The 27,143-nt window shown below is 47.5% G+C and overlaps 1 protein-coding gene across 6 annotated transcripts in view; it reads right to left on the reverse strand.

Annotated features, from left to right (window-relative positions):
* Positions 1-27,143, reverse strand: part of LOC144127815 (uncharacterized) — a 135,620-nt gene that overhangs the window by 31,851 nt on the left and 76,626 nt on the right. For all 6 annotated transcript variants that reach the window (XM_077660752.1, XM_077660754.1, XM_077660753.1 and 3 more), the window contains 3 exons: positions 25,875-26,041; positions 1,723-1,866; positions 1,012-1,255 (listed from right to left, as the gene is read on the reverse strand). In XM_077660752.1, coding sequence (XP_077516878.1) covers positions 1,012-1,255; positions 1,723-1,866; positions 25,875-26,041 — 555 coding nt within the window. The remainder of the gene's footprint in view (positions 1-1,011; positions 1,256-1,722; positions 1,867-25,874; positions 26,042-27,143) is intronic.

Below are 27,143 nucleotides of genomic sequence, written 5' to 3' on the forward strand. Positions count from 1 at the left end.
ATACGTGAAATTAAAAGGGTTTTAAACGACATGCGCGTATGCGTGTATTTAAGCATTTAGTATACATTTATTTTTGTTATTTTTGCAAAATCCAAAGTAGCGATTGTGGCGACACACAAGCTTGGCGTAAGACACGAGAACCATTTCAATGGCCATTGAGATTTGCCGTGTAGCAGAGACCCAACTCCTTCGAGTTCGATGGCGATTGAGAATGTCGAAGGCCCTCAACTCGATGGCCATTGACACTGGCCATGTGACAGGGGTTTTAGTTGGATGTCTGTGGTTTGGAAGTTCCGTTGGCTGACCGACAAAACATTCATCTTTTTATATTTGTTTGTTTAGTCTTCCATTTTCCCTAAGTTGGGGGTTGAGCTGCATGATGCCAAATAAGTTCAGTGTGCCTTTACCTCTGCATGCTACCTGATTATAACTTGTATTTCCAGTAAAAAAAATCGGTAGTGGCTTAGCTCGGCTATGCCTGGTTATACGTAGCGAAAAATTGATCTTTTCCTGTCAATACTGCCGCTGAACAGCGGCCGGACTCTCCTTCTCTTCACCCATGCGAAACGACTGTGATATGGCTGCTGTGTCACCTCCGCATTTTACACACGCAGCTCTGTATGCGCTGTTATATGCATAGCTAGCACGTGGCATCCATGTGTGTCATGCGCGGCCCCAGCGGCGAAGGCCAGACAGCTGCTCCTCTCTGGTTGCCGTGCATGTGCACAACCACTCTTCCACGTGACGTCATGCGCGACACCGGTGGTGGAGTTGGCGCGCGGCCGCAGCGAAGCTCTGACGTCACACGCGGTGCACCTGCTGCTCCTCTCTAGCCGCCGCGCATGCGCACAACTGGCCACTCCTGGCCAGAGCGAAATACCCGACTGGTAGCCAAGTGTAGCTTTCGCTACAATAAAAGAAACTTTCATTATATCTGACTAAATATGCTAACAACTGAAGCATCCACGGGAATGAAAAGTAAGGCGGCACCACAGGGTTGAAAGCGCTCACCTGGTGGCGGTAGGCAGCAGCAGCGGTGGTGCAGCATCCCTCTGGGGCTCGGGCTTGATGGCCTTGGCGGCCAGCACAGAGCTCGTGAAGCTGGGCAGGGCACGGGCAGGGCTGTAGTGCCCCTCCGAGTCAGAGTCTGGCACCGTGATGCAGCTTGCCATGCGAGGAATGCGTCCACAGGAACCACTGCCACTGGTGACCACTGCCTGCTGGCCTCCTCCAGACGATGATGTGGGCAGCATTACTGCGTATCGCAGGAAGAAAAAAAACCAGGAAGCAACGTGGACATTCTGTCTGAGAGAAAAACCTAAGTGCACTTGCATGGGTACTCTGTTGTTCACCACTTGGCAGAGAACCCTGTGCAAGTGCTGCAGTTTGGCAAGCAGTGAACCACCTATGAGGCCTTTGTCCTGCAGCAGGCGTAATCAGGCTGATGGTGATGACGTTGAGAATATGTTTTTCATGCTGAGCAGATATTAGACATTCCAAGACATTCTTTTACATTCCCATTGAAATATTTCAGTATTCGTACACTCCTAATAATTACTGCTGCCACCTAATCCACCATTCTCTGATGTGAGAAAAGTGCAGTGGCTGCTCACAAAGGCTAAATACTTGATGATGACCGAACAGCAGACCTGGACAGCCACAGGTGGCCACGTGCCGCTCTCCCCCTCCACAGTCACAGAACGGTGGGCAAGATGTACCCACCTGTGGCACTGCCACGGCGCTGGAAGACTGACGGGGTGGCTTCGGACGAGGTGCTGGGTTCCCCAGCGGGGGGCACTGCCCAGCTACCCAGAGGTTGGCTCCAGCTGGAACTATCCGCCTGGGCACGTGCCCGGCTGCCACAGCCTGTGTGCACCAAGCAAATCCCTGTTACCGTCAAACCTACAAATATTGAGGTCCCCAAGAAATATCACTGCTATAACTGAGAAAAAGAAAACATGCGAAACTTGTGAGCATTTAATGACAGGAAGTCCAGGCCTCTTTATAGGACATACTTGCGCACGTTGCTGTTTGTTTTCCATGCTGGTGACCCAGTGACGAGTGTGATGATTATCCTGTGGTTGAGCTCTTTTGTCATCATCACTGCTCACCAATGGTCAAAGCACTGCCATCACTGCATCAGTGGAAACTTCACAAGACTCTGCATCACTGGAATTCCTAACGAAGCCCCTTTTCCAGAAGTAATTCTTGACTGGAAGTCCAAGGAGCTTGCAGGACCGAGCGAATGGCAGCACCAAGCAGGTGAAATATCATGCAGGAAATGAACATGCGCCTCATCGACCTACTGAGAGTACTTATGGCGCAACATGGCCAATGCAGTGCCGCACCAGCTTGCACATGTAACCCACAAAGCAGGGGATGGGGCTAGTTCTGAGTGAAGGAAAGGTGCATAACTGCCTTAATTTGTAGGTGGACTCTACTTAAAGTGCGAATGAGGTGTCACTGACCCAGTGAGCGAGTTACACTTGCTACTCAGAGGCTTCATACAAATACTCAGACACACACCGGGGAGTGGGGCTTGGAGTGCTTCACACCAAAAAAATGCACTGGTGCATTTTTGCATCCTCAGAAATGTTGATAATGGACTACTCCTCCGAAAAAGACTCACCACCTCCTCTCCTTTGCCTGAAGCATCTGTCTTATCTCCTCCTCTGCGTCGCCATGGTGGCGCTGTGACATGAAAACATCCCCAACGCAGCTGGTGTCTCAGAGTGCGTGGTCACATGCTCTTTTTGCTGTACTAGCTCAATCCGTCGATCGCCACCACACCGCAGTGTGGTTTGGCTGGTGTGGTCATAGCATTTTTTTTTCTTATAAGGTTGCCTCTCAGTTACCAGATCTAATTGGTATAACTGATAATGTGCTATTACAGCACCAGCAGCCTGATAAAACTGAACCCACTGTCACTACTAGCTTCCTTGTAGACAAGGTTATCAATCTGCTCCAAAAGTGACCGACTGGTGAACAGTGTGCACCTACTTGCGGTAAGGTGATTTTCGTTTGCACACTGTGCTTGGCACCCCCACCACCGAGAACGCAGCTTTCAACCTGTGACAATTTCAAGGAACTGGAATCTACTTCCCTTGGATTCCAGACCAGCATCAGCGCAGTACGTCAGTTGCAGAGAGCCAACATCGGGTGAAGGTAACCACCTCTTCCTCCGTGTCACCGGATGCCAGCAACAATTTCTCAATCCAATGGGATCACAGGTAAGTTCACCGATAAGACCACAGATAAGATGGCGTCTCCCCATTATCAGATAAAGTCGATGCACTGTTTCATGCTCCAGAACAAACCAATAGCTGCAATCGTTCATGGACGCCGTCAGCTAGTACGGCAGGTTTGTTCTCCACATGGCAACGTTCGCAATGTTGGCAACATGGGTCACATACCATGAGCCACTACAGACAATCTCAGCTAATATGGCAAGTTTGTTCTCCACATGGCAAAGTTTGCAAAGTTGGCAACATTGGTCACATACAATGAGCCACTGCAGACAATCTTTGGCCAGACAACTGGCATTCTAACGATCGCGGCTGCTCGCTTGCAGCAGTGGGCAGCAACATCTGCATATGCATACAATTTTACCTTCAAGAAATCGAGCGAAAATGTGGAAGCCGATTTCTACTCGTGTCTGCCGCTGCCACATCTTGAAGATGACGCGAAAGACACAAGCATTTTATTCTTTACGATTACAGCCGCTGCCTGTTTCGAGCTATGACATCACACCATATCTCGGCAAAATCCCGAGTGCTCACTCAGGCTCACTCACTGAAGTTTGGTCAACCTACAGGCTCATTTAAACTCGTACTAACAGAGGCCCGGGCTCACTCGAACTCACTCATTTAGGCTCAACTCATTTGGGCTCACTCAGAATCGCTAGTCATCCGGGGTCAACCACCCATTGCGACTCGCGTCTCACTCAGACTCACAACTCATCTAGGCTCATTTCAACTCACAACTCATTTGGGTTAGCTCATTATGACTCATGACTCATCTGAACTCACTCATTTCAACTCATGACTCACCTGGGCTCTCTCATTCGGGCTCACTCACACATTTAAACTTACAACTAAGCAAGACTCACCTAGATCCAGGAGCCTATAAGCTGGCACATCAGAAACCTGTATCATTTTTACACCGAACAGCCCTAGTTATGTGCCCAAAGTGCCAAAAATGATGTTAAAAACGCGGTAGTGGCATGAGCTCTTAACTGCAGCCAGCCTGTAGCCAGGCCTGGCTGAGATGCTCGGTCATCGACAATCTGTCGTCGACTGTACTGCTGACGACTGTACGGCAACATAGGAATGGTCAAAATCAGGAGAGCCGCAACACACTACTAGGCCACAATGCAATGAATAAAAAACAAAGGAGCACGACTGGCATGGAGAAAAGAAATGATTGCTGAGGAAAGGCACAGCTTAACTTCTCTGTGGACACCAGAACCATGTCGTGAGGGAAGGGGTGGAGCAGGTGGCGAAAGGAGACAAAGGGCTCCAGACAGACTTACACCACCTGGGAAACACTGCACAGCCCCTTTTCCCTTCTCTCCTGTTGCCCGACACCACCTCTGTCCAGTCACGTTCCCAAGGTGTAACAAGCCTGGAGCTGCTTGCACATAATGTCATCATGGAATGGGTAGGGGCCGAGCAGGATTGCTGTGAAATGAAAGGCAGGCCGAAGGCGCAGAGCCCCAGTCTCAACAAACCCTGCAGAGCAGCATGATCAGGCCTGACTGCTGGACGCCAGCGCAATTGCAATGGCACATATGGCTGTCAACCGATCGCAGGCACTCATAGAATTTCCAGTATACAGTCAAACCCACTTATAATACCACTTAGAACAATATATCGGATATAACAATGGACAACCGTGGCACCATCAGCGGCAGTAAAATAAACCTCTCATAACAATGCTGTCATAGCACAATATTAGTTACAGTATAATCTCGTTACAACAGATCCGGTTACAACGGATATTCGGATATAACATACCGATTTGCAATGTTTGGTTGATTTTCCTCTCTCTTCCATTGACTGAACTTCGCTTACTGCGGATTCGGCTACAACGGACATTCGGATAGAGCGGACCAAATTTTGGAGATAATTTGGAATTGCACTTCGTTATAGTGGACTTTTTGTCAGTAAACGCGGCCCATATCCAAACGTTCCTCGGATCGCGGCGACTGACGGCATCAGCAATGACGGCGGGTGCCATTTTGCTATCGCCGTCTACAATTGCTGCGTACCAACAAACTCCGAACGTAAATCTGTCAATGCTCAGCTCGTGGCCACGGCTCGCCGAAAAAAAAAAAAAAAGCAGAGAACAACTTTAAACATAAATTGACAACCCCTGCTCCGTTTTCAGCCAGACTGGTCAAGAAAAGATTGTCTGCTGCGTGCACCTCGGTACGTTTTTCGCGATCCAGTGCTCACTCACCTTTCTTTTATGGACCATTGGAGCAGTACAGTACACTTTTTCCAGAGCACTTTTTCGACGTACAGAGGTGATGAAAAGAAATTCAAGCTGCGCGGCATTACGCGCTCCGCTGCTCGAATTTTCATTTGTCACGTTTGGGACCCGGTGGTAACAAAGAGATGCTAGAATCATCCATGATGAAATTGATGCAATGATAGACGACGACGTAAGTATACAAGAGCGATGGAAGGAAATCTGAGCAGCGGAGCACGTACTAGGCGCCCCGTTGTTCTAGATATCTTGTCGCATTTTTATCTGCTGGTCAGTGGCGGGTTGACATCGTGGCATGCGCACATATGATACAGCCTCAGAAGACCAACTGCTGGAAGGAGACTGAAGGCAATAAAACCGCGTATCTCTCATACTCGCATGCTCCAACTTCTGAAATAACTACTCGGTTGACTCGGTAAACAGTATACCGAACAGACAGACAAGCAAACTGCTATAGACAGTGCTTGCACCGCGCGGCTGCATACCAGCACGCTCCGCTGGATTACGCTAGATTCTGGAAGCATGCTCCGGAAGTTACATCTTGAGAACACAGCGCTTGCAGACAAAGGACCAGAACAAGAAGGACACACACCTGCGCTAACTAACAACTTTTATTTCGGAAGGGGGCCGATCCGCGCCTTTTATACAGAATTGGAGGGAATGATGCGCACGCGCACAACACAGCCAGGTGGGAGCATGGAAAGAGCCAACACATAGACCAACTATTCTTATCGCCACTGATAACCAACAACGCAGCCAAAACAAGCAAGAAAAGAAAAAAGAAAAAAGAAAGAAAAAAGAAAAAAGAAAAGAAGAGAAAGAACCAACGGGGGGAGCAAAGGCAGGGAACGTAAGAAACAATTCCAAAACGTACCAAAAGATCCCGAAGAAGCCAACAACCAACACGGCTAAACGACTGACGATGAAAGGTAACAAGATGAAGGCACTAAAAACTGAACAAACAGGCATAAAAGGTGCAGGAAAACCTGCGGGAGAGTAAAAGATTCGGCACAGCTAAAAGATGACGGAAACTAAAGGCGTTAAAACAGATACAAGCAAAAACCCAAGAAGCCGATGCGAAAGAGTACAAGCAGAAAAGGTGGTCACTAAAATATGACATTGAACAGACAACAGATCTCTAAAAACAAGCAAGGAATCGTAAAAAACGTGTGGGCGATAAAACATAACAGAGAAGAATACAGAAGAGTTTAAAAAGGAAAACATCGCAAAAAAAGAGGGCGCAAAAAAATCATCACGGAATGAAACGAAAAGAATACACTGAATCAAATCAAAGCAGAGAGGAATGAACACTCTTTGTCTAACAATGCAACTGATGGTGTGCTAACGCACTCATCTTTTAGCTTGGTAATAGTGGCTGCTTCAATGATTTCTCGAGTCAGTTGATTTAAGTTTTTTGCCAAAATATCTGTTTCCTTGAAAGTGGGGGAGACGCGTCGGCAAGGACTGCAATCACGGCAGTGTATGGCCAAATTACCGGACCTTTTATCCTCAGCATTAGCTTTATGCTCCAGTAACCGCTTATTGATACATCGGCCTGTTTGGCCGACGTACTTCCTGCCGCAGGGTAAAGGAATCGAATAGACGACACCAGACGAGCATGCTACGAACGGATCCCGATGCTTAATTGTGCAGTCTGGAACTTTTTCCCCAGAGCCGTTGACCTTCCTGCAGAGTCTAGAAAGCCGGTGAGGAGCAGAGAAAATAACGTCTACTCCTGCCCTTTTTCCAATTCTTTTTAGGTTGTGCGACAGTTGGTGGATGTAGGGGATTACAGCTACCTTTTTGTTGCGACTCTGCCCTTCCCTTGAGGTTAGGCTCTTTCCTTGCCTCGTTTTCAACATTTTTTGAGCAACTGAGGATAGGAGTAGGGCCGGGTACCCAGAGCTGAGAAGCCTCTGCGCTTGGTTAAAGAAACTGCTTTCAAGACTGTACGCGCAGGACTTGAGTAATGCGTTATTGAAGGTGGCCTGGATTATGTTTCTCTTGACCAATTTCGAATGAGCTGACTCATACGGTAAAAGTGGCTTATTGGCCCTTGGTTCGAAGATCCAGCATACGTGATCGGGTAAGAAGTGCAGCTTAAGTTCAAGAAAGCGAAGACAGCTATTTTCTGGAACTTCATGCGATAAAACGAGGGGATGAAAAGACTCCCTAAAAATGCCTAGAACCTTGGAAACTTCAGTCATGAAAGCATTGCCTGGGCAGTCGAGAAAAATTAGATAATCATCGACATATCTGAATATCTTTAGTACCGGTGAATTTGCAATCTTTGTGCTTACTTCTCTGTCACGCATGGCCAAGAAGAGGTCGCTCAGGATAGGGGCGATGCACGACCCAATACATATGCCCTGCTTCTGTATAAAAAGAGATCCATTCCACTCAGCATAGGTAGACCTAAGATATACAGACAATAATTCTAAAAAGCCACTAGCAGAAACGCCACATGCATTTTGAAAAGCCACAGCTCCGTGTTTGTCGATACACTCGTTTACACAAAGGAGCAGATCGTCGTGCGGAATTGAATAGTAGAGGTCTTTCACGTCAACGGAGAAACCTAGGTAGGCCCTGCTGCCATGTTCTCGCAAGAAGTGAATGGTATCACTTGAGTTTTTTACTAGGAACGGGTCTTCTACTGCGAGAACGCTGAGATAGGCTTGAAGAAAGTTAGCAACCAATTTTTGCCAAGTGTCATTCTCTGAAACGATTACACGAAGCGGGCACTCGGGTTTATGTGTTTTTGCAGTAAAAAATAAGCTGAGGGACATTCTTCTGCTATCTGTTATCGAGCGGGAAAGTTTATCGAGGTTCAACCGTTGGCACAACTTTCCTGCTGTACTCTTAACTTTTGTCAAGGCAACGTTCTGACATTTGTCAAAGCAGGAATTGAGTGCGGACGATGCTTTTTCACAATAGACAACCTTCGGCAGTAAAACAAAACCCCCTTCCTTGTCAGCGGTTAGCAGGGACAAGTTGTTGTTTTTCAAGTAAGCGATAGTCTTCCCAATAGGTGGCTTTTTGCTGGTACGACTGTGGCGGTTGAGTACGTCAACGCCTTCGGAGACGCAACGATCTATGTCGGCTGCAGGAGCTGACCTTGAGACTTGCCTGACCATGGTCAGTAATTCCGGGGCTGAGGGGCTTGGTTCGATGGCGAACTTGGGCCCGCACTGGAGCAACTGCTGGAATTCCTTGGGAATGTTACTGGCGCCTCCTAAAAGATGAAGACGATTGATGGCCGGTGCTTGCTAGGAGGCGCCAGTAACATTCCCAAGGAATTCCAGCAGTTGCTCCAGTGCGGGCCCAAGTTCGCCATCGAACCAAGCCCCTCAGCCCCGGAATTACTGACCATGGTCAGGCAAGTCTCAAGGTCAGCTCCTGCAGCCGACATAGATCGTTGCGTCTCCGAAGGCGTTGACGTACTCAACCGCCACAGTCGTACCAGCAAAAAGCCACCTATTGGGAAGACTATCGCTTACTTGAAAAACAACAACTTGTCCCTGCTAACCGCTGACAAGGAAGGGGGTTTTGTTTTACTGCCGAAGGTTGTCTATTGTAAAAAAGCATCGTCCGCACTCAATTCCTGCTTTGACAAATGTCAGAACGTTGCCTTGACAAAAGTTAAGAGTACAGCAGGAAAGTTGTGCCAACGGTTGAACCTCGATAAACTTTCCCGCTCGATAACAGATAGCAGAAGAATGTCCCTCAGCTTATTTTTTACTGCAAAAACACATAAACCCGAGTGCCCGCTTCGTGTAATCGTTTCAGAGAATGACACTTGGCAAAAATTGGTTGCTAACTTTCTTCAAGCCTATCTCAGCGTTCTCGCAGTAGAAGACCCGTTCCTAGTAAAAAACTCAAGTGATACCATTCACTTCTTGCGAGAACATGGCAGCAGGGCCTACCTAGGTTTCTCCGTTGACGTGAAAGACCTCTACTATTCAATTCCGCACGACGATCTGCTCCTTTGTGTAAACGAGTGTATCGACAAACACGGAGCTGTGGCTTTTCAAAATGCATGTGGCGTTTCTGCTAGTGGCTTTTTAGAATTATTGTCTGTATATCTTAGGTCTACCTATGCTGAGTGGAATGGATCTCTTTTTATACAGAAGCAGGGCATATGTATTGGGTCGTGCATCGCCCCTATCCTGAGCGACCTCTTCTTGGCCATGCGTGACAGAGAAGTAAGCACAAAGATTGCAAATTCACCGGTACTAAAGATATTCAGATATGTCGATGATTATCTAATTTTTCTCGACTGCCCAGGCAATGCTTTCATGACTGAAGTTTCCAAGGTTCTAGGCATTTTTAGGGAGTCTTTTCATCCCCTCGTTTTATCGCATGAAGTTCCAGAAAATAGCTGTCTTCGCTTTCTTGAACTTAAGCTGCACTTCTTACCCGATCACGTATGCTGGATCTTCGAACCAAGGGCCAATAAGCCACTTTTACCGTATGAGTCAGCTCATTCGAAATTGGTCAAGAGAAACATAATCCAGGCCACCTTCAATAACGCATTACTCAAGTCCTGCGCGCACAGTCTTGAAAGCAGTTTCTTTAACCAAGCGCAGAGGCTTCTCAGCTCTGGGTACCCGGCCCTACTCCTATCCTCAGTTGCTCAAAAAATGTTGAAAACGAGGCAAGGAAAGAGCCTAACCTCAAGGGAAGGGCAGAGTCGCAACAAAAAGGTAGCTGTAATCCCCTACATCCACCAACTGTCGCACAACCTAAAAAGAATTGGAAAAAGGGCAGGAGTAGACGTTATTTTCTCTGCTCCTCACCGGCTTTCTAGACTCTGCAGGAAGGTCAACGGCTCTGGGGAAAAAGTTCCAGACTGCACAATTAAGCATCGGGATCCGTTCGTAGCATGCTCGTCGGGTGTCGTCTATTCGATTCCTTTACCCTGCGGCAGGAAGTACGTCGGCCAAACAGGCCGATGTATCAATAAGCGGTTACTGGAGCATAAAGCTAATGCTGAGGATAAAAGGTCCGGTAATTTGGCCATACACTGCCGTGATTGCAGTCCTTGCCGACGCGTCTCCCCCACTTTCAAGGAAACAGATATTTTGGCAAAAAACTTAAATCAACTGACTCGAGAAATCATTGAAGCCACTATTACCAAGCTAAAAGATGAGTGCGTTAGCACACCATCAGTTGCATTGTTAGACAAAGAGTGTTCATTCCTCTCTGCTTTGATTTGATTCAGTGTATTCTTTTCGTTTCATTCCGTGATGATTTTCTTGCGCCCTCTTTTTTTGCGATGTTTTCCTTTTTAAACTCTTCTGTATTCTTCTCTGTTATGTTTTATCGCCCACACGTTTTTTACGATTCCTTGCTTGTTTTTAGAGATCTGTTGTCTGTTCAATGTCATATTTTAGTGACCACCTTTTCTGCTTGTACTCTTTCGCGTCGGCTTCTTGGGTTTTTGCTTGTATCTGTTTTAACGCCTTTAGTTTCCGTCATCTTTTAGCTGTGCCGAATCTTTTACTCTCCCGCAGGTTTTCCTGCACCTTTTATGCCTGTTTGTTCAGTTTTTAGTGCCTTCATCTTGTTACCTTTCATCGTCAGTCGTTTAGCCGTGTTGGTTGTTGGCTTCTTCGGGATCTTTTGGTACGTTTTGGAATTGTTTCTTACGTTCCCTGCCTTTGCTCCCCCCGTTGGTTCTTTCTCTTCTTTTCTTTTTTCTTTCTTCTTTCTTTTTTCTTTTTTCTTTTCTTGCTTGTTTTGGCTGCGTTGTTGGTTATCAGTGGCGATAAGAATAGTTGGTCTATGTGTTGGCTCTTTCCATGCTCCCACCTGGCTGTGTTGTGCGCGTGCGCATCATTCCCTCCAATTCTGTATAAAAGGCGCGGATCGGCCCCTTTCCGAAATAAAAGTTGTTAGTTAGCGCAGGTGTGTGTCCTTCTTGTTCTGGTCCTTTGTCTGCAAGCGCTGTGTTCTCAAGATGTACCCCAACCAACTCGCCCAGCAACAAACCTTGCTCCGGAAGTTACTAGGTAACCTTCAAAAGCAGAGAGGTGACATGAGGTTAGAAGTGTAGGAAGACGTATTTAAAGTAAATGCTGAGTTTTAATAACAAAAAATTGCTACCCAGTTAAACAAAAATAAAGGGAAAAAAGCCGAGCATGGTGGCAACGTCCATCACCCCGTTTCAAGGGGGCGCTCCTACCTTCCATCCATCCATCCATGGAGGGAAAAAAATGGATGGATGGATGGATGGATGAATACGGCTGAACCCTTTAAATCGGGCGGTGGCTCAAGCCACCTAGCCATGACTTGTGAAATTTTACTCCTGTCTTGCTTTTAGCCACCAATCATACAATCTTCGCTTGGTTACTTCTACCCGCTTAAAATCTACTTTCCCTTCACTATCCTTAAACCTCAATGCCTTGGGTAAATCAGTCCCACTGCATTCCGCTGTAGGGTGAAGCCCTTTACAGAAAAGTATCAAGTGTACAGCCGTTTCCTCCTCCTCTCCGCACGCAACGCACAACGTGTCTATCTCGTGGTACCTGACTCAATACGTCTTAGTCCGCAAAATTCCCGTCCTGTCCTCAAAGAACAAAGAGCTTCTCCTACAATTATCATAGATATTTTCTTTGACAATTTCCTGCTTAAAAATCCTGTATGTTCCCAGTGCTGATTTCGTCAGCAATCCTGTTTTCCACAGAGCTCTCTCTGTTTCTTTAACCTTTTTCTTAACCGATAATTGCTGATTTGCTCCCCTACTGCTGTCCAGATATTTGCTTGTCAATTTTCTAGTTCGCCTTCTCCATTTCGTGTCAACATTCTTTATATACAGGTATCTTAAACTTTCCTAGCCCACTGCTTTTCCTCCATCTTTCTCAATCGTTCCTCAAATGCTATCTTACTGCTAGCCTCTCTGCTCTCGAAAGACGCCCATCCCATATCACCCTGTACCGCCTGATTTGGTGTATTGCCATGTGCTCCCAAAGCTAACCTCCCTACTCCTCGTTGCCTAATTTCCAGCCTTGCTTGAACATCTGGCCTCATACACAGGACCGCATTCCCGAAGGTCAGGCTAGGGACCATCACCCCTTTCCAGATCCCTCTTACCACCTCATACCTATTGTAATTCCACAGTGCCCTATTTTTCATGACAGCTGAATTCCTACTAGCTTTATTCATTACATATTTTTCATGCTCTGTCAGATACTCAGCACTGTTATTGATCCACACCCCAAGATACTTGTACTCATCCACTACTTCTGGCGTGAACTCCTGTATTCTATGTTCGCCGACCTCTTCATTAAATATCATGACTGCAGATTTTTCCTTACTAAACTTCAAACCTAATCTATCTCCCTCTGTACCACATATGTCTATCAACTTCTGAAAGTCTTCCTTGTTATCAGCCATTAGCACTATACCATCCGCGTATATTAGTCCCGGTAATGACTGTTTAATCCATTCCCCTTGCTTGAAGAAAGAAAGGTTGAAGCCTAGTCCGCTCCCCTCTAGCTTGGTCTCCAACCCTTGCAGGTACAACATGAACAACAAAGGGGACAGAGGACATCCTTGCCCAAGCCCCCGCTGTATCCCTACAGGCCCAGATACATTTTTTTCCCATTTTATAAGCACTCTGGTACCTTTATATATATCTTTTAAAAGATTAATTACTCCATCTTTGACATCTAATGTGCCCAGTATGACCCACAAATATTCCTGAATAACATTGTCGTAGGCTCTCCTAATATCCAAAAATGCTAGCCATAGGGGCCTGTGTTCCTTTTCAGCGATCTCTATACACTGCGTCAATGAAAACAGATTGTCCTCCAACCTCCTTTGTTTCCATAATCAATGGTTCGACGAAAGTTCGTCTGGTCAGGCATTGTATTAAAGAAAAAGGAATGCGGTCACTGACCATGTCATGAAATTCAAAGACGTTTCGGAACCTCGTACGGGTTCCTTGATCACTGAGCGGTACAAGAAATTGTCGCGACTTATATATACGTGGCGCAAGGAGCGTGCGTAGATGGGTGGCATGGTTCCTTCCACCCGGTTCATGGTAGCTGGTGTCGATTGTATGATTAGAGATTCCATCAGCCGCCGAGATGACACGTTCCTTTCCTTCGCGATGACAGTGGCGTGGTCCCAGTCAATCGTACGAGTATACTCTTGCACATGCTCGGCAATGGCGTTCGTCGTGTGATTATTATTTCTGACGTCACGTTTGTGGTCGTTAAGCCTTCTGGAGAACTTTCCTGTTTCGCCAACGTAAACCTGGGGGCAATCAGCACATGGGATCTGTAGATGAAACCTGGAAATGCTTCAATCGGCAGTTTATCTTTCACGTTCACGAGCTGGTTACGGAGCTTGCTGGTCGGGATGTGGGCAATGCGCATGTCATATTTTGAAAACACGCGGGATAGTGCTTCGCTGATTCCCTGCACGTAAGGAATGGCAGCACGCGCCGGGAATGTCTTGTTGCTTTGTGTTTCCGGCTGCAAGATCCGCTTCTGAATATTGTGGACAAAGCGACTAGAATAACTGTTATTAGTCAGTTCTCGGTGAATCGTCCTCAGCTCGTTTTGCAATGAATTTTCATCTGAGCATATGCGTACGGCACGTGTTATTTAAGACGATACCACTGACGTCTTGTGGCCAGCCGGATGACACGACATAAAATTGAGGTAGCGACCTGTATGCGTAGGCTTCCTATAGACCGAGAAGGTGAGGGCGCCCTCATCCCTGCGAACCAGTACATCCAGGAATGGCAAAGAGCCGTCTTTCTCAAGTTCAAGGGTGAACTGTATATGCGCATTCTGGGCATTTAGGCTGTCCAGGAAGCGTGTGACGTCTTGTTTCTTCAAAATGCAGAAGCAGTCGTCTACGTAGCGGTAGAATACTTTGGGTGCAGGAATGAAGGTGGCTAGCACTTTTTCTTCCAGGGCTTCCATTACTAAATTGGCCGTTGTAACTGATATTGACGCCCCCATTAACGTGCCTTGTGTCTGCTGATAGAAACTGCCGCCGTAGGAAAAATAAGTGTTGCCAAGGCAAAATCTCAGCAGCTCGCAAAGTTCCGGAACGTCGAAGGGTGTGCGGCCAGGGAGACCAGTGTCAGCTTCCAGGGCTTTTTCACATGTAGCTACTGCTAGATCCACTAGTACGCTAGTAAAAAGCGATGTCACGTCAAACGAAACCATAATGTCGTCTTCACTCAGCGAGATGCCATGTAACTTAGATGCAAACGTGGACGAATTTCCGACATGCGTTGATGTCTTACCGGCTAGAGGACTCAACAACTGGTGAAGATAGCCTGATAGTCTATAAAGTGGCGATCTGGTGAAGTCGACAATAGGTCGAAGCGGTACCCCAGGCTTGTGGACATTAGGCAGGCCGTAAATTGCAGGAGCTGGACCGTTTGTGCACAGCAGCCGGTAATAAAGGCTCTTCTGGTGCGAAGGAACCAAACTGAACAGTCTGGCCAGCAGTTGTTGCAGCTTGGTTTGTAGTCTGCTTGTTGGGTCACGGGCTAGAGGAGTGTAAGTCCGATGGTCTCCGAGAAGGGCCAACAATTTCTTGTTGTAGTCGCTCCTGTCAAGCAAGACTGTGGTGTTGCCTTTGTCGGAAGGAAGGATGGCGATGCTACTGTTATTCCGCAGGCTGCGAATGGCTTGCTTTTCTGCTACCCACGACCGCGTTCTTGCACTGTGTTTCCGCAAACCGGAGAGCACACCAATGGCACGGGTGCGTGCCTCTTCTCGAACGGCAGAGGGAAGTTGACTAACCGCTCTTTCGAACGCGCACACAACTTTGCTTGGCCTCGGTGATGCTTGTGTGTTGAAATTCAAACCACGGGACAGCACCACAGCCTCCTTCTCCGTCGGCGTATAGGAGGAAAGGTTGATGACGTCTTGTGCGCCTTGGAACACTTCTGGTCGGAGTGCCTGCAGTTTCCTCTCGTGACGTTCTATGGCGACGTTCCCTCATAGTAGCGGTAAAGTTCGCGTGCAACTGCACTTCTGGAAAGTCCTCCGGCATCAGATGCTCCAGATGCCGACGAGCAAAGAACGTTTGTGTTTCCAAAGTCCGTAGCTTCTGGCACTCCAGAACACGCGCCTGCGGTAGCTTCCACTCGGCCTGTCGAATAATCTGGTGGCCCCAAGACGTGGCGACCGGTCTTCCTAGCCGCAGACTCTTCGGCGTTAAGTCCTACCATTTGCACGTGAGGTTGAAGTCCAGGTGCGTCTTGAACGCAGCTACCTTTGAACTCACCGAGACGAATCGGCGTATCTTCGTAACGACGTCATGTCCATATGTGCTCCGGTAGTTAACATAATCAATGTTTCGACGAAAGTTCGTCTGGTCAGGCATTGTATTAAAGAAAAAGGAATGCGGTCACTGACCATGTCATGAAATTCAAAGAAGTTTCGGAACCTCGTACGGGTTCCTTGATCACTGAGCGGTATAAGAAATCGTCGCGACTTATATATGTAACACGTTGTGCAAGGAGCGTGCGTTCCCGGCATTCCCGGCGCGTGCTGCCATTCCTTACGTGCAGGGAATCAGCGAAACACTATCCCGCGTGTTTTCAAAATATGACATGCGCATTGCCCACATCCCGACCAGCAAGCTCCATAACCAGCTCGTGAACGTGAAAGATAAACTGCCGATTGAAGCATTTCCAGGTGTCATCTACAGATCCCATGTGCTGATTGCCCCCAGGTTTACGTTGGCGAAACAGGAAAGTTCTCCAGAAGGCTTAACGACCACAAACGTGACGTCAGAAATAATAATCACACGACGAACGCCATTGCCGAGCATGTGCAAGAGTATACTCGTACGACTGACTGGGACCACGCCACTGTCATCGCGAAGGAAAGGAACGTGTCATCTCGGCGGCTGATGGAATCTCTAATCATACAATCGACAGCAGCTACCATGAACCGGGTGCAAGGAACCATGCCACCCATCTACGCACGCTCCTTGCGCCACGTGTTACATATATAAGTCGTGACAATTTCTTGTACCGCTCAGTGATCAAGGAACCCGTACGAGGTTCCGAAACGTCTTTGAATTTCATGGCATGGTCAGTGACCGCATTCCTTTTTCTCCTTTGTTTCCGGAACCCATTTTGTAGTTCCCCTAGCACGCCCTCGTTCTCCACCCAAGCCTGCAATCTGTCCTTTATAGTCTGCATCACCACCCTGTAAACCACAGATATCACTGTTATGGGACGATAGTTACTTACGTCGGCTTTGTCCCCCTTTCCCTTATATATCATGTTCATTCTACTTAATCGCCATTCATCGGGGACTTTCTCATCCACTATCATTTTGTTCACTACCTGTATTAATGTTTGCTTGAATTTTGGTCCTAGCTTCTTTATTAACATAATCGGAATACCATCTGGTCCTGTTGATGTGCCACTAGGAACCTTCTTCTCTGCCCTTTCCCACTCTGTTTGCTCAAGTGAAGCAATTGCAGTAACCGGTCTATCCTCCTTCGATAAATTGTATGCAACATTTCTTTCTTTAAAATTTTCTGTCATCCTTTTTCCTATATATGTGTTGCATTGCTTTATCCCCTTCTAGTTGAATACCCTTGAATACCCTCATCTGCAACAATAAACCTTTGTTCTAGCCTAGTCTTATTACTCATTGCATTTAAATACCGTATAAACGCGTGTAAGGGCCGCACTTTTTTTCCCAGATTCGGGAGGAAAATTTCGGGGTGCAGCCCATACACGCGATTTTCGAAAAAAAAATTTTTTTTCAAGTGAAAGCAAACCAATCTGGAATGCGCGGCATTTATTTACCGTTCAGGCATCACTCACGGAGTCTTCAGACTCCGAGCTGGTGCTGTGTTCAGGTAAATGTTCAGCCCACAGAAAGTCGTCTTCGGTCCCGTCTAAACTGTTTGAAATTCCGGTCACTTTGAAACTCCGGGTTACAATGTCGGTTGACACGGAATTCCACGCGGATAAAATCCATCCAAGCACAGTCGCGAGCGGTGCCCTCTTAAGCCGCCCTGTCGGCGTCTCGTCGTGATTGCCATTGGCCATCCATTCCGAATACTGCCTTCGAAATTTAACCTTAAAAGACCGATTGACGCTTACATCCAGGGGTTACAGCATGCCGGTGAGGCCGCCCGGTATCACGGCCATGTCTGTGCGGATACCGCGCAGGCGTTCCTTAACCCTACCCGTCAAGTGACCGCGGAAGCTGTCCAAGACGAGGAGCGATCGTCGGGCCAGCTTGGCGCCTGGGCGCTTCTCCCAAACGCTTTTTACCCAGTCGAGCACAAGCTCATCGTCCATCCAGCCCTTTTCTTGGGTGCAAACTACAATTCCCTTGGGGAAAACGCCTTTAGGAATCGTTTTTCTTTTCAGGATGACATAGGGGGGCAGCTTCCGCCCGTCCGCGGTGACGCACAGCATAACGGTACACCGTTGGCGCTCCGCGCCAGTTGTCCGCACGAAAACACTCTTCTTTCCTCTCCGTTCAACTGTGCAGCTCTCGGGACAGTCGAACGACACGGGGGTCTGGTCGGCGTTCGCTATATGCGAAAATATATAGTTGTGCTCACGATGCACACCGATGACATACTTCTGAAAGCTGAGCACCTTGTCGGTGTAGTCGGGGGGGCAGCCGCTGACACAGCGTGGTCCTTCGCCGAAATGATAGGCCCTTCCTCTTCAGAAATCTGCGTACCCAGCCGGCACTAGCCTTGAAGTCCTCGTGCGGTATGCTTTTAGCACGCGCCAAGGCTTGTGCCCTCACGCGCAGCATGTCAGTTGTCAACGCGTAGCCGTTGTTCCGCACTTCCATTGAATAGCATAGCAGCTCTTCTTCTAGCTCAGGAAATTTGCATGGCTTGCCTCGGAAAGCGCGCTTTTTGGAGCTGGTATTCTTCAACGCATCCCTTTGTCCGCACCACCGTCGGACACACTTCTCGTCCACGTCAAATTTCCTGCCCGCGGCACGCTTGCCGTGTTCAAAGCGAACTCCACTACTTTCAGTTTAAAGCCCGCCGTGTAGCTGTTGAGGTGCTTGCCCATCGTGCAACAGTGACAATGCTCGGAGGCAGTTCATGAAAAAGTGAAGAACGACAGCGCACGAGAGCAACAACTATGCCGAGCGACCACGCTAACACAACCACCAAAAAACGCATGCTTTGCAAGCCAGAACAGAACAAAGTTAGACCTGGCGATACCGATGCCGATACAGATAGCAGAAGTACAGTAGCAAAAGCTCGCGGCAGAAGAAAAGATGATGATGATGACCCGCGGCCTCGGGCGCCATCCATGGGCGGCACCTCGAAGCTCCTGTGCGGATGTATTTCGAAGGCTATTCTTGCATGTTTCCTGGAAAGTTTGGGTGCGGCCCTTACACGGATTTTTTTTTTTTTTTCAAATATTTCCTTTGGGAATACGGGGTGCGGCCCTTACACGGGTGCGGCCCTTACACGCGTTTATACGGTAGTTCGAGAATTTTTGAGCTGCTTTTCTATCCTTTTTATTTATATTTGACATCCATTGGGCACCCTTTCTTCTAATTTTCTCATTAAACAAATAGGATTCTTGCCTTCTACACTTTATGAAGGTATCCCATTTTCTGTCTACTTCAACTTCTGGTTCCCCCTCTTTTTGGAATATCTGTGTTCCCTGGACGCTTCCAGACGTTTCTCTATCGCCCTTTTGACCTCCTCATCCCACCAACTCTTGTGTTTACGTCTTTTCCCTTTTAGCTTTACTCGCGCCTTAGCTAGCTCTAGCTCAAGCAATCCAGTTAATTTGGTATAAGTCCATTCTGTTTCACTATCCTCAAAAATTTCTTTCTCAATTTGTTTGGCTACTGCTTCCAATCGCTTTCCTGAGTAAAAATTCCCCTCTAATGGTTCATCCCGCTTCAGTCCTACATTGGTTTCTCTTCTGAAAGTACACTTGATATGCTTGTGCTCACTACCTAGACTTCTGGAACCATGTTCATCTATGCTCGTTACCCCTAATCTATTATACATCCTCTGTGACATTAGTGCATAATCTATCGTCAAGTGCAGACTCCTTGCCTCCCATGTTATGAGCCCTTCACACTTCTCGGTACTGTTGCATACAACTAAATCATGCCTGTCACACATGTCCTGCAGCATGCTTCCTGTTGAATCCGTGTACCCATCCAGGTCTGAGGAGGGAGCGCGACGCCAAGTGGCCAACCTTCGCAAGCCAAGCGCTCGTGAAGCCGCTCCTTATCCCTTTTTTTCGCTTTCCCAGTCAGTCCTTGGTGTTTTGGTGTTGGTATGTTTTAGTGCGCGTGTCTGCGCGGCCCGTGGCGCGGGCATCTACAGCAAGGAGGTTGAACTACAATCAGTCTGCCGCGCTAGTCCGCGCATGCGCGCGCACTGCGGGGCTAGATTAGAGAGTTTTATGGTGTCTTCGGCTGAGCCGCACTGCCTCCGTGCCGATGCTTAGGAAGTGACATCAAATACCACACGAGTGGCACAACCACTTGCACCTCAGCCGAACGTGCAAAACATTCTCAGAGTGCCGTTGCTCTTTCTGCCCTCTGTTCACCGTGGCCTCTGAGACCCTCGAAAATCTTGGAGGCCATTCTTACGAGCTGCCGACGCAAACGACTGCAGGCAGCAATTTGTACAGTTAGCAACAACCTCTTCAGAAAGAGCACACAGGACCGGCGTTCATAGAAACGGTGGGAAATGCGGGAACCACATGCATGGTCGTTAAATACTGCGATTGTGCTTGTGCAGGTTTGTCAGACACACCACGGTGTTATGCATGCTGGTTTTGATGCATAAGCTTTAAAGCAGCTAGAGTGACTTCCGAAAATATCTCCCAACGATTTTCAATTCAATCTCAGCTCCCCACATTGTCACTGTATTGATATATCTTTTAACCTATGCTCACGTTGACAAAAAGTATGATAAAGTGCAGGCGTTCCAGATGAACCGCATTTGCCGTTCGCCACACTAAAAATATTGACGAACCTTTAAACGGTCAAGGCACAGCGCTCACCAGCCGGTGGCTGCATGATTGCAGCGCGAATAAATGCACTGCAGCCGCTACAATATTCAACATTTCTTTAAAATATGCCCCCTTGTTATGTTTTGTTTTTTTCCTCTTCGTCAATGCTTCTTATCGGCCATTGTGCAGTGATATTGTCTGCGCCAAGAGCATCGTCCGCCCGCGACATCTGCTAGCGCGAGCTGCACGACGGGATTGCACCGCACTCCACCGTCGGCCTCCACGGTGGCGCGGTGGCTCGCACTCGTGTCGTGCTCGTCCCAGCCGAACGTAAGGCACTGCACGAGTGCGTGGAAAACTCCACGAGTGCCGTCAGCCGAAGACACTATTAGTTTCACGTACGTACCGAGTTCTTGTACGCAAACGTGAGAAGTCTACGCAGCATACGTGCCTGCCACTTCAAACCCTTTCTACTGAGAAATTCAGACACTGCTGTGACAACACAAGACAACACAAGTCAAAGCCAAGCCAAACTGCATCGGAGCGCTGCTTCTTTAGGCTGAACAGCTGCGAAATCGCCTTTATATCTGAAAAACAAAAGCTATTTGTCGCTTGAAACTTTATGCGAGGGTAAGAATGGGCAAATCGAGGGCGAATACAACAGTTTAGAACACTGGATGGACGCGGATGATTCAGTGAGAGCAGGGCCTTCTAAGGCTTCACAGTCAACGAAACGGAAGCAAATATCCCTGAAAGAAAAGCTCCAAATTACTGAGCAGGTTGAAAAGGGGAAGAAGCAGTCGGATGTCGCAGAGGCTTTTGGTCTGTCGAAACAGACCGTCCACATGATCGTGAAGAAAAAGGATGCGGTTCTGACAAAGCAGGTGACCGGCGACCTGCAACCGAAGAGGTTCCGATTCCGCGAGGCTTCGTATCCGGACGTCGAGGAGTCACTGCTGGTATGGCTTCGTGACGCCCGTTCTCGAAACATACCCGTGAATGGTTTTCTGCTTCACGGTTTTCTGCCGTGAATGGTTTTCGGGCGGAACAACTTGCCGTCGTTTTAGACCACAACGACTTCAAATGCAGTGAAGGGTGGCTAAACCGATTCAAATTGCGGCACGGAATCTCCTTTAAGTGCATTTCTGGAGAGTCTGACAGTGTCGACGACAGTGTGGTGGCGGGCTGGAAAGACCATTCGCCGCCGGATCTGCTTGCAGGCTACACTCCACGAGATATTTTCAACACTGACGAAAGCGGACTTTTTTACGAACTGAAACCTGGAAAGACGCTCGCTTTCTCTGCAGATGCATGTCACGGGGGGAAGCAGTCTAAAGAACGTGTGAGCATTCTTCTCTGCTGCAATATGGATGGGAGCGAGAAAGTAAAGCTCCATGTCATAGGGAAGTCTAAAAGGCCCTTATGCTTGCGCAAAGTGCACATTCCTGTAGATTGGGAGTCCAACAAAAGGCCTGGATGACGAAAGACATCTTTAACAAATGGCTGCTGAACTTTGACAGCAAGATGAGGAAAGAGAAGAGGAATGTGGTACTGTTCCTTGACAACTGCTCGAGCCATATGCAAGTACCAGAGCTGCAAGCCACCAAAGTATTATATTTTCCTCCTGGTACAACTTCAAAAGCACAGCCAATAGACCAGGGCGTTGTTCACTCTCTGACGGCAAGACACTGCACTCGCCTGGCAGAGTGCCTGCTCTATGACATGCAACAGAAGAGGGAGTCTGTGATAGACTTGAAATTTGCTGTACAGTTAATCTCAGCATTGTGGGAGCAACTCGATGCAAACATTATTAAGAATTGTTTCCATAAAGCTGGATTTATTATGGACAACAATGAGCCACCAGCCCCCCTGGCAGAGTATCCAGACCAGCCAGATCCAGCACTATGGGCAGCTGTGCAAGAAGCATTCGGCACACAAGATTTTGCAGAGTATGCGGGCGTGGATGCTGAGTTGGTCAGCACGGAACAGCTGACGGACGACGAGATTGTTGCCCAAGTCAGGAAAGTGCCTGCCATTGACCAAGGCCAGGATGACGAAGAGAATGAAGGTGTCACTGTCCCTCGAAAGGTTACCACCTCCGAAGCACTCCAGCATATCCAAGGCCTAAAATCATACTTTGAGCAAAACGCTGCACCTGAAGAAGTCAATCACCTTGTGCTAATGGAGGCACAAATTGTGTCAAAAGCTGTTACTCATTCGGTTCAGCCAAAGTTGACGAACTTCTTTAAGAAGTGCTAAGTTATCAATAAAGCATATGTTGTCGGCAGGCATTGCATGTTGTGTATTCTGTTTATAACACTCATGTGTGGTTATAGACCAAAGTCTGTTGTAACAGTATTTGGATTCCACAGACTTCTCTTACAACAGACCAAAACCCTGGGCACTATCGAGGTCTGTTTTAATTAGATTATTCTGCATAAGAATTCAATCTGGTCACTGACAGCCAACCTTAAAAGAAATAAAACCATGAAAACATTACAGACACACCGCGCTTACAACGCAAAAGCACAGCCAATTTATGGAGCGAGCCGGCCCAGCAAAAGCGATAAGATCATGTGACCATGCAATCAGAGACACCAGCCACATTGTGAGGCCTGCATGCAACGGCAACACAGAGGAGGAGAAAATACAGACACTTCCCCTGCGCCAAGGCAGCGGAGAGGAGTCTTTCAATGCATAATTGCATTATTAACATTTCTGAGGGTGTGTCGCTCATAGAAAACGTGCCGGATCCCCCTGTCTAGCACGAGGGCTGGCAGCGAGGGCACGTGCTGTGCCTCATGGCCCCGGCCCCTGCTTTGTGGCTCGCTCGCACGTGTCCCAAGCAGGCAAGCTGCTGCAGTACTGCATTGGCCACGTGTGCTGTATGTACTGCCAGCGCACTGCCAGCATGGTTTTCTCCTGCCTGCCGTCACCGTTTCCTCGGTTCTGCAAGCTCCTTGCATCTCCTGTCAAGAAATCTTTCGGGCTTCACTCGTGATGCCAGTGATATGATGGACGCTCACAAAGGTCCCGCCGATGATGGTGCTGGGCCAGGTCTTGAATAATTCTTGCAGGTTGAAGATTGTGACAAGGCGATCATTTCTGCTGCAACAACGCAGACGACAACGAACAGGAGCCTATACAAGTTGTGCAATATCAAAAAGCCTTACGAATGATCATGTACCTCCAGGACTTCATTTTTGATAAAAATCTCTCACTCGGCTATGTGCAACAGTTATGACGCCCTGCAGAAAGATGTGAGCAAAATAACTGTGAAGCAATCAAAGCTGACTGGTAAGCCACTTTTTTGTCATTAAATGTTAAGTTTGTCACGTTTCTTTGGGGGGGTGTAATCTGGTTATAACAATGATATTTTTTTGGCAATTCACTACTGTCACAAATCCTGTTCTGGTGACACCAGAACCTTCTAGGAACAAGGCAAAATAACTGCAGGTCCTTAAGGGTAACGGAGTGGATTCCAAGAGAAGGCAAACGTAACAGGTGGCGGCAGAAAGTTAGGTGGGCGGATGAGATAATGAAGTTTGCGGGCATACGGTGGGCGCAGCTGGCAAAGGACAGGGTTAAATGGAGAGGCATGGGAGAGGCCTTTGCCCTGCGGTGGGCGTGCACAGTCAGGCTGATGATGATGACGATGATGACTCTCACAAGTGGGTTTGACTGTATCTGATGTACAGATTTTTACAAAAAGAATACTCAGGGGTGGAACTGCACAAAGTCACTTTGAAGCAATTTTTGGAGCAAGTAAAATCGTGTTTTGCAGCAATATGGCTCAGGAAAATTTGCATTTTGGTGCAGCCGAAATTGCACTTTGCAGCTTCTTTGAGCAAAATAAATTCCATTTGCGAGTAATTTGAAACGGATAAAATTTAATTTTGAAGCAGTTTGTATATTAATTGCTGTGTCAAAACTAATTTATTATGAGGCATGCCCTAGTGGGAGTTCTTTGATATGAACTGACATCATACAATACAAGTGCCTCCGTAACACTTCATCTCTATCAAAATGTAGCTGCCTGGACCGGGATTGAACTCCCGTCTTTCGGTTTAGCAGGTGAGCATCATAAGCACTGTACCATCACGGCGCCTCTTGAAGCAATTTGAAGCTAAATTTCTGCAAAATAATCTAACATAGAAGCACATTTTGAACCCCCCCAAAAAATAATAATAATAAACCAATAGGAGCATTGGACTGCAAGTTTCACTCAATGACATCAGCCTAATTTTGAAGCAGCTATACCCCACACTGAAACCACCTAATGAATGCAAATTTCAGTAATAGGCACTACAGGTTTTTAACAGTGATAGCAGTCATAAAAAGTATATAGTCTGCAACAATGAATCTGAAATTTTGAAATGTAGGGTAAGACATTTGTTTATCAATTCATTTTCGTTCAATGCCTCAGCAGTGGTGGTGAAACGCCTGGAAATGCATTTCACCAACAAATCATACAAAGTAGCTAGAGTAGCCAGAGCTGGTTTATTGAAAGCCATATTTCCACATAATAAACCAGGGCGACTCCAATGCACCTAACACTTTACTTTCTTCCACATTATCTGCTTTTCCATTTCTCGAAGCTAGTAAATGTAAAACTGTTGCAATCTATCTTCATTCTAAATCCATCATGCCCACAGAATCAACATGGCTCAGCACCCCATTAACATCAAGTTTTCTTGCAGCGCCCTCAGCCTTCCTTTCAATGTTTTGTACATAAGTTATGAAAGGCCGCGCACTTGGCCGCGTTGCTCGGCCGACTCAACCCCATTCAATTCCTTGGCGTCAACAGCGATGACAGCCGGGACTCCGGAGTGGCCACGCGCGTGCCATTGCTAGCTGGAACCGCCTAAAAGAGCGCGAAAATTATCAGAAACCGTGCGGGAGGCACCCACCGCGCGGAATATGAACGAACACGCTGTATGCGACTGCTGCCAGAGCACAGATGCCGAAGTCGTTCTGGCCGTTCTAGCACGAAGTGGAGCAATTTTCATCCCTTCTCTATGGTTGGCACAGTTTCACACAAGAAGTTGCGTTTGTATCAAAATGGCGCCATTCAAGCAGGAGTCCCCCCCCCACCCCTGAATACCTCTAACAGACAATGATAAAAGTCTCGAGTGTTTGATATAAAATACAGTTCACTCTACCTGGGTTTGTGAAACTGGGTTTGAGAGTATACCACTCAGTACACCACTTTTGTCATGTCCAAAGTACTCAGGCTTTAGGATTTCACTACTGCCCTCCCACAACACAGTTCTCACACTGCAGGACAAAGGCCTCTCCCTCCTACTAACCTTGTCCCACCTGACACTGTGGGACCCCCTGCGGCACATGCCTTCTATTGGGATCCAGTCCATTACCCCTGTTGGGCCCCACTCGTTCATGCCATCACGGAAGGTGCACTTACCCTGTCGGGGCGTTGACTGGTAGGAGCAGCGGTGCTCCTCTTCAGGCGTCAGAGGCACCACGCTGGCACACGAGGAGCTCACCAGGGGCGCTGCCTGCAACGGCCGTAGCGAGGGCGCCAGGCACTGGCGGCAACCACGGCTGCTGCCACCCTTGCATGAGCCACCACTGCAGGCATCGCAGTAGCAAGCATGTTACAGGAAAACCTCACTGACATACTCCCGGTTCAAACTCAAAATCGTGGGCAATAACAATTTCCCAACGTTAAAACTATTCTTTCCGGTCAGTTAATACGTTCCCAACTAGGTAGCTGGGGCACTCAACTACTGAGTTGGAGAACCTGGGTTCAATCTCTTAAAAAAAACTGTGCTCATGTCCTATTTGGTGCACTATGAAAAACAGAGGGACAAGGCCACTTCCTTATGGCGGCACCATTTAGGCCTAATTGCAAACAGCAGTAGCCCCTAGTCGTGGCACTGGGTGGGTGAAACGTGATTTAGTCTGATCTTTATAGCTTGAATTTTCTAAACGGAATAGCTTTTGTTTGCATGCTCAGAGATCAGTAATTGTTATCACAATGGTGTCCCAAACACATGAGGAATCTCTGGAAAAATCACTACACAGAAGTGCCCATTTAGTACTGGAATATTCTTTTTCCTGCCCTTCAATTCAATCTCAGAATGCCAAGATGGGAAAGGACCTTGTGATCACAGTTTAGAACATATTCCTGAAAAACAGAGCGAACTTGAACACGGACAGAAGGAAGACAACGGACGGGCGCTGTCTGTTGTCTTCCTTCTGTCCGTGTTCAAGTTCGCGCTGTTTTTCAGGAATATGTCGTACCAACTCGCCCAAGCATCTGTTTTAACACAGTTTAGAAGTGTAGCCTAGCCTCAGCAATCCGCCAACAAAAAACCATTTTCAAGCACTCCAGTGCACTTGTGAAGATGGCCAGTGGTGGCAACACATCATTTCTTTGCCGTTTCTAGCACTCAAGGCTTTGTTTCCATTGAAAAATATGACAAAATTTTTGCCTAAATTCTATAAACATGGCTCTTTGAGACGAAAAAAATCGCGAAAAAAATCGATTTTTTTGAAACTTACTTTTTCGAAACCTACAGCTAAAAATCCCTTAATTCACCAGGTTTCCAGTCCCGTGGTTCAGTATTTTGAGCGCACGATCAATTTATAACATCCCTGTGAGCTGAATTCTATGCAAGAACAACGCTTTTTGTCGCGGCGCGTAGCTCTTTTTCCACGCGCGCGATCG

The sequence above is a fragment of the Amblyomma americanum genome, chromosome 4 (assembly GCF_052857255.1).
Source record: "Amblyomma americanum isolate KBUSLIRL-KWMA chromosome 4, ASM5285725v1, whole genome shotgun sequence".
Classification (NCBI taxonomy): domain Eukaryota; kingdom Metazoa; phylum Arthropoda; class Arachnida; order Ixodida; family Ixodidae; genus Amblyomma; species Amblyomma americanum.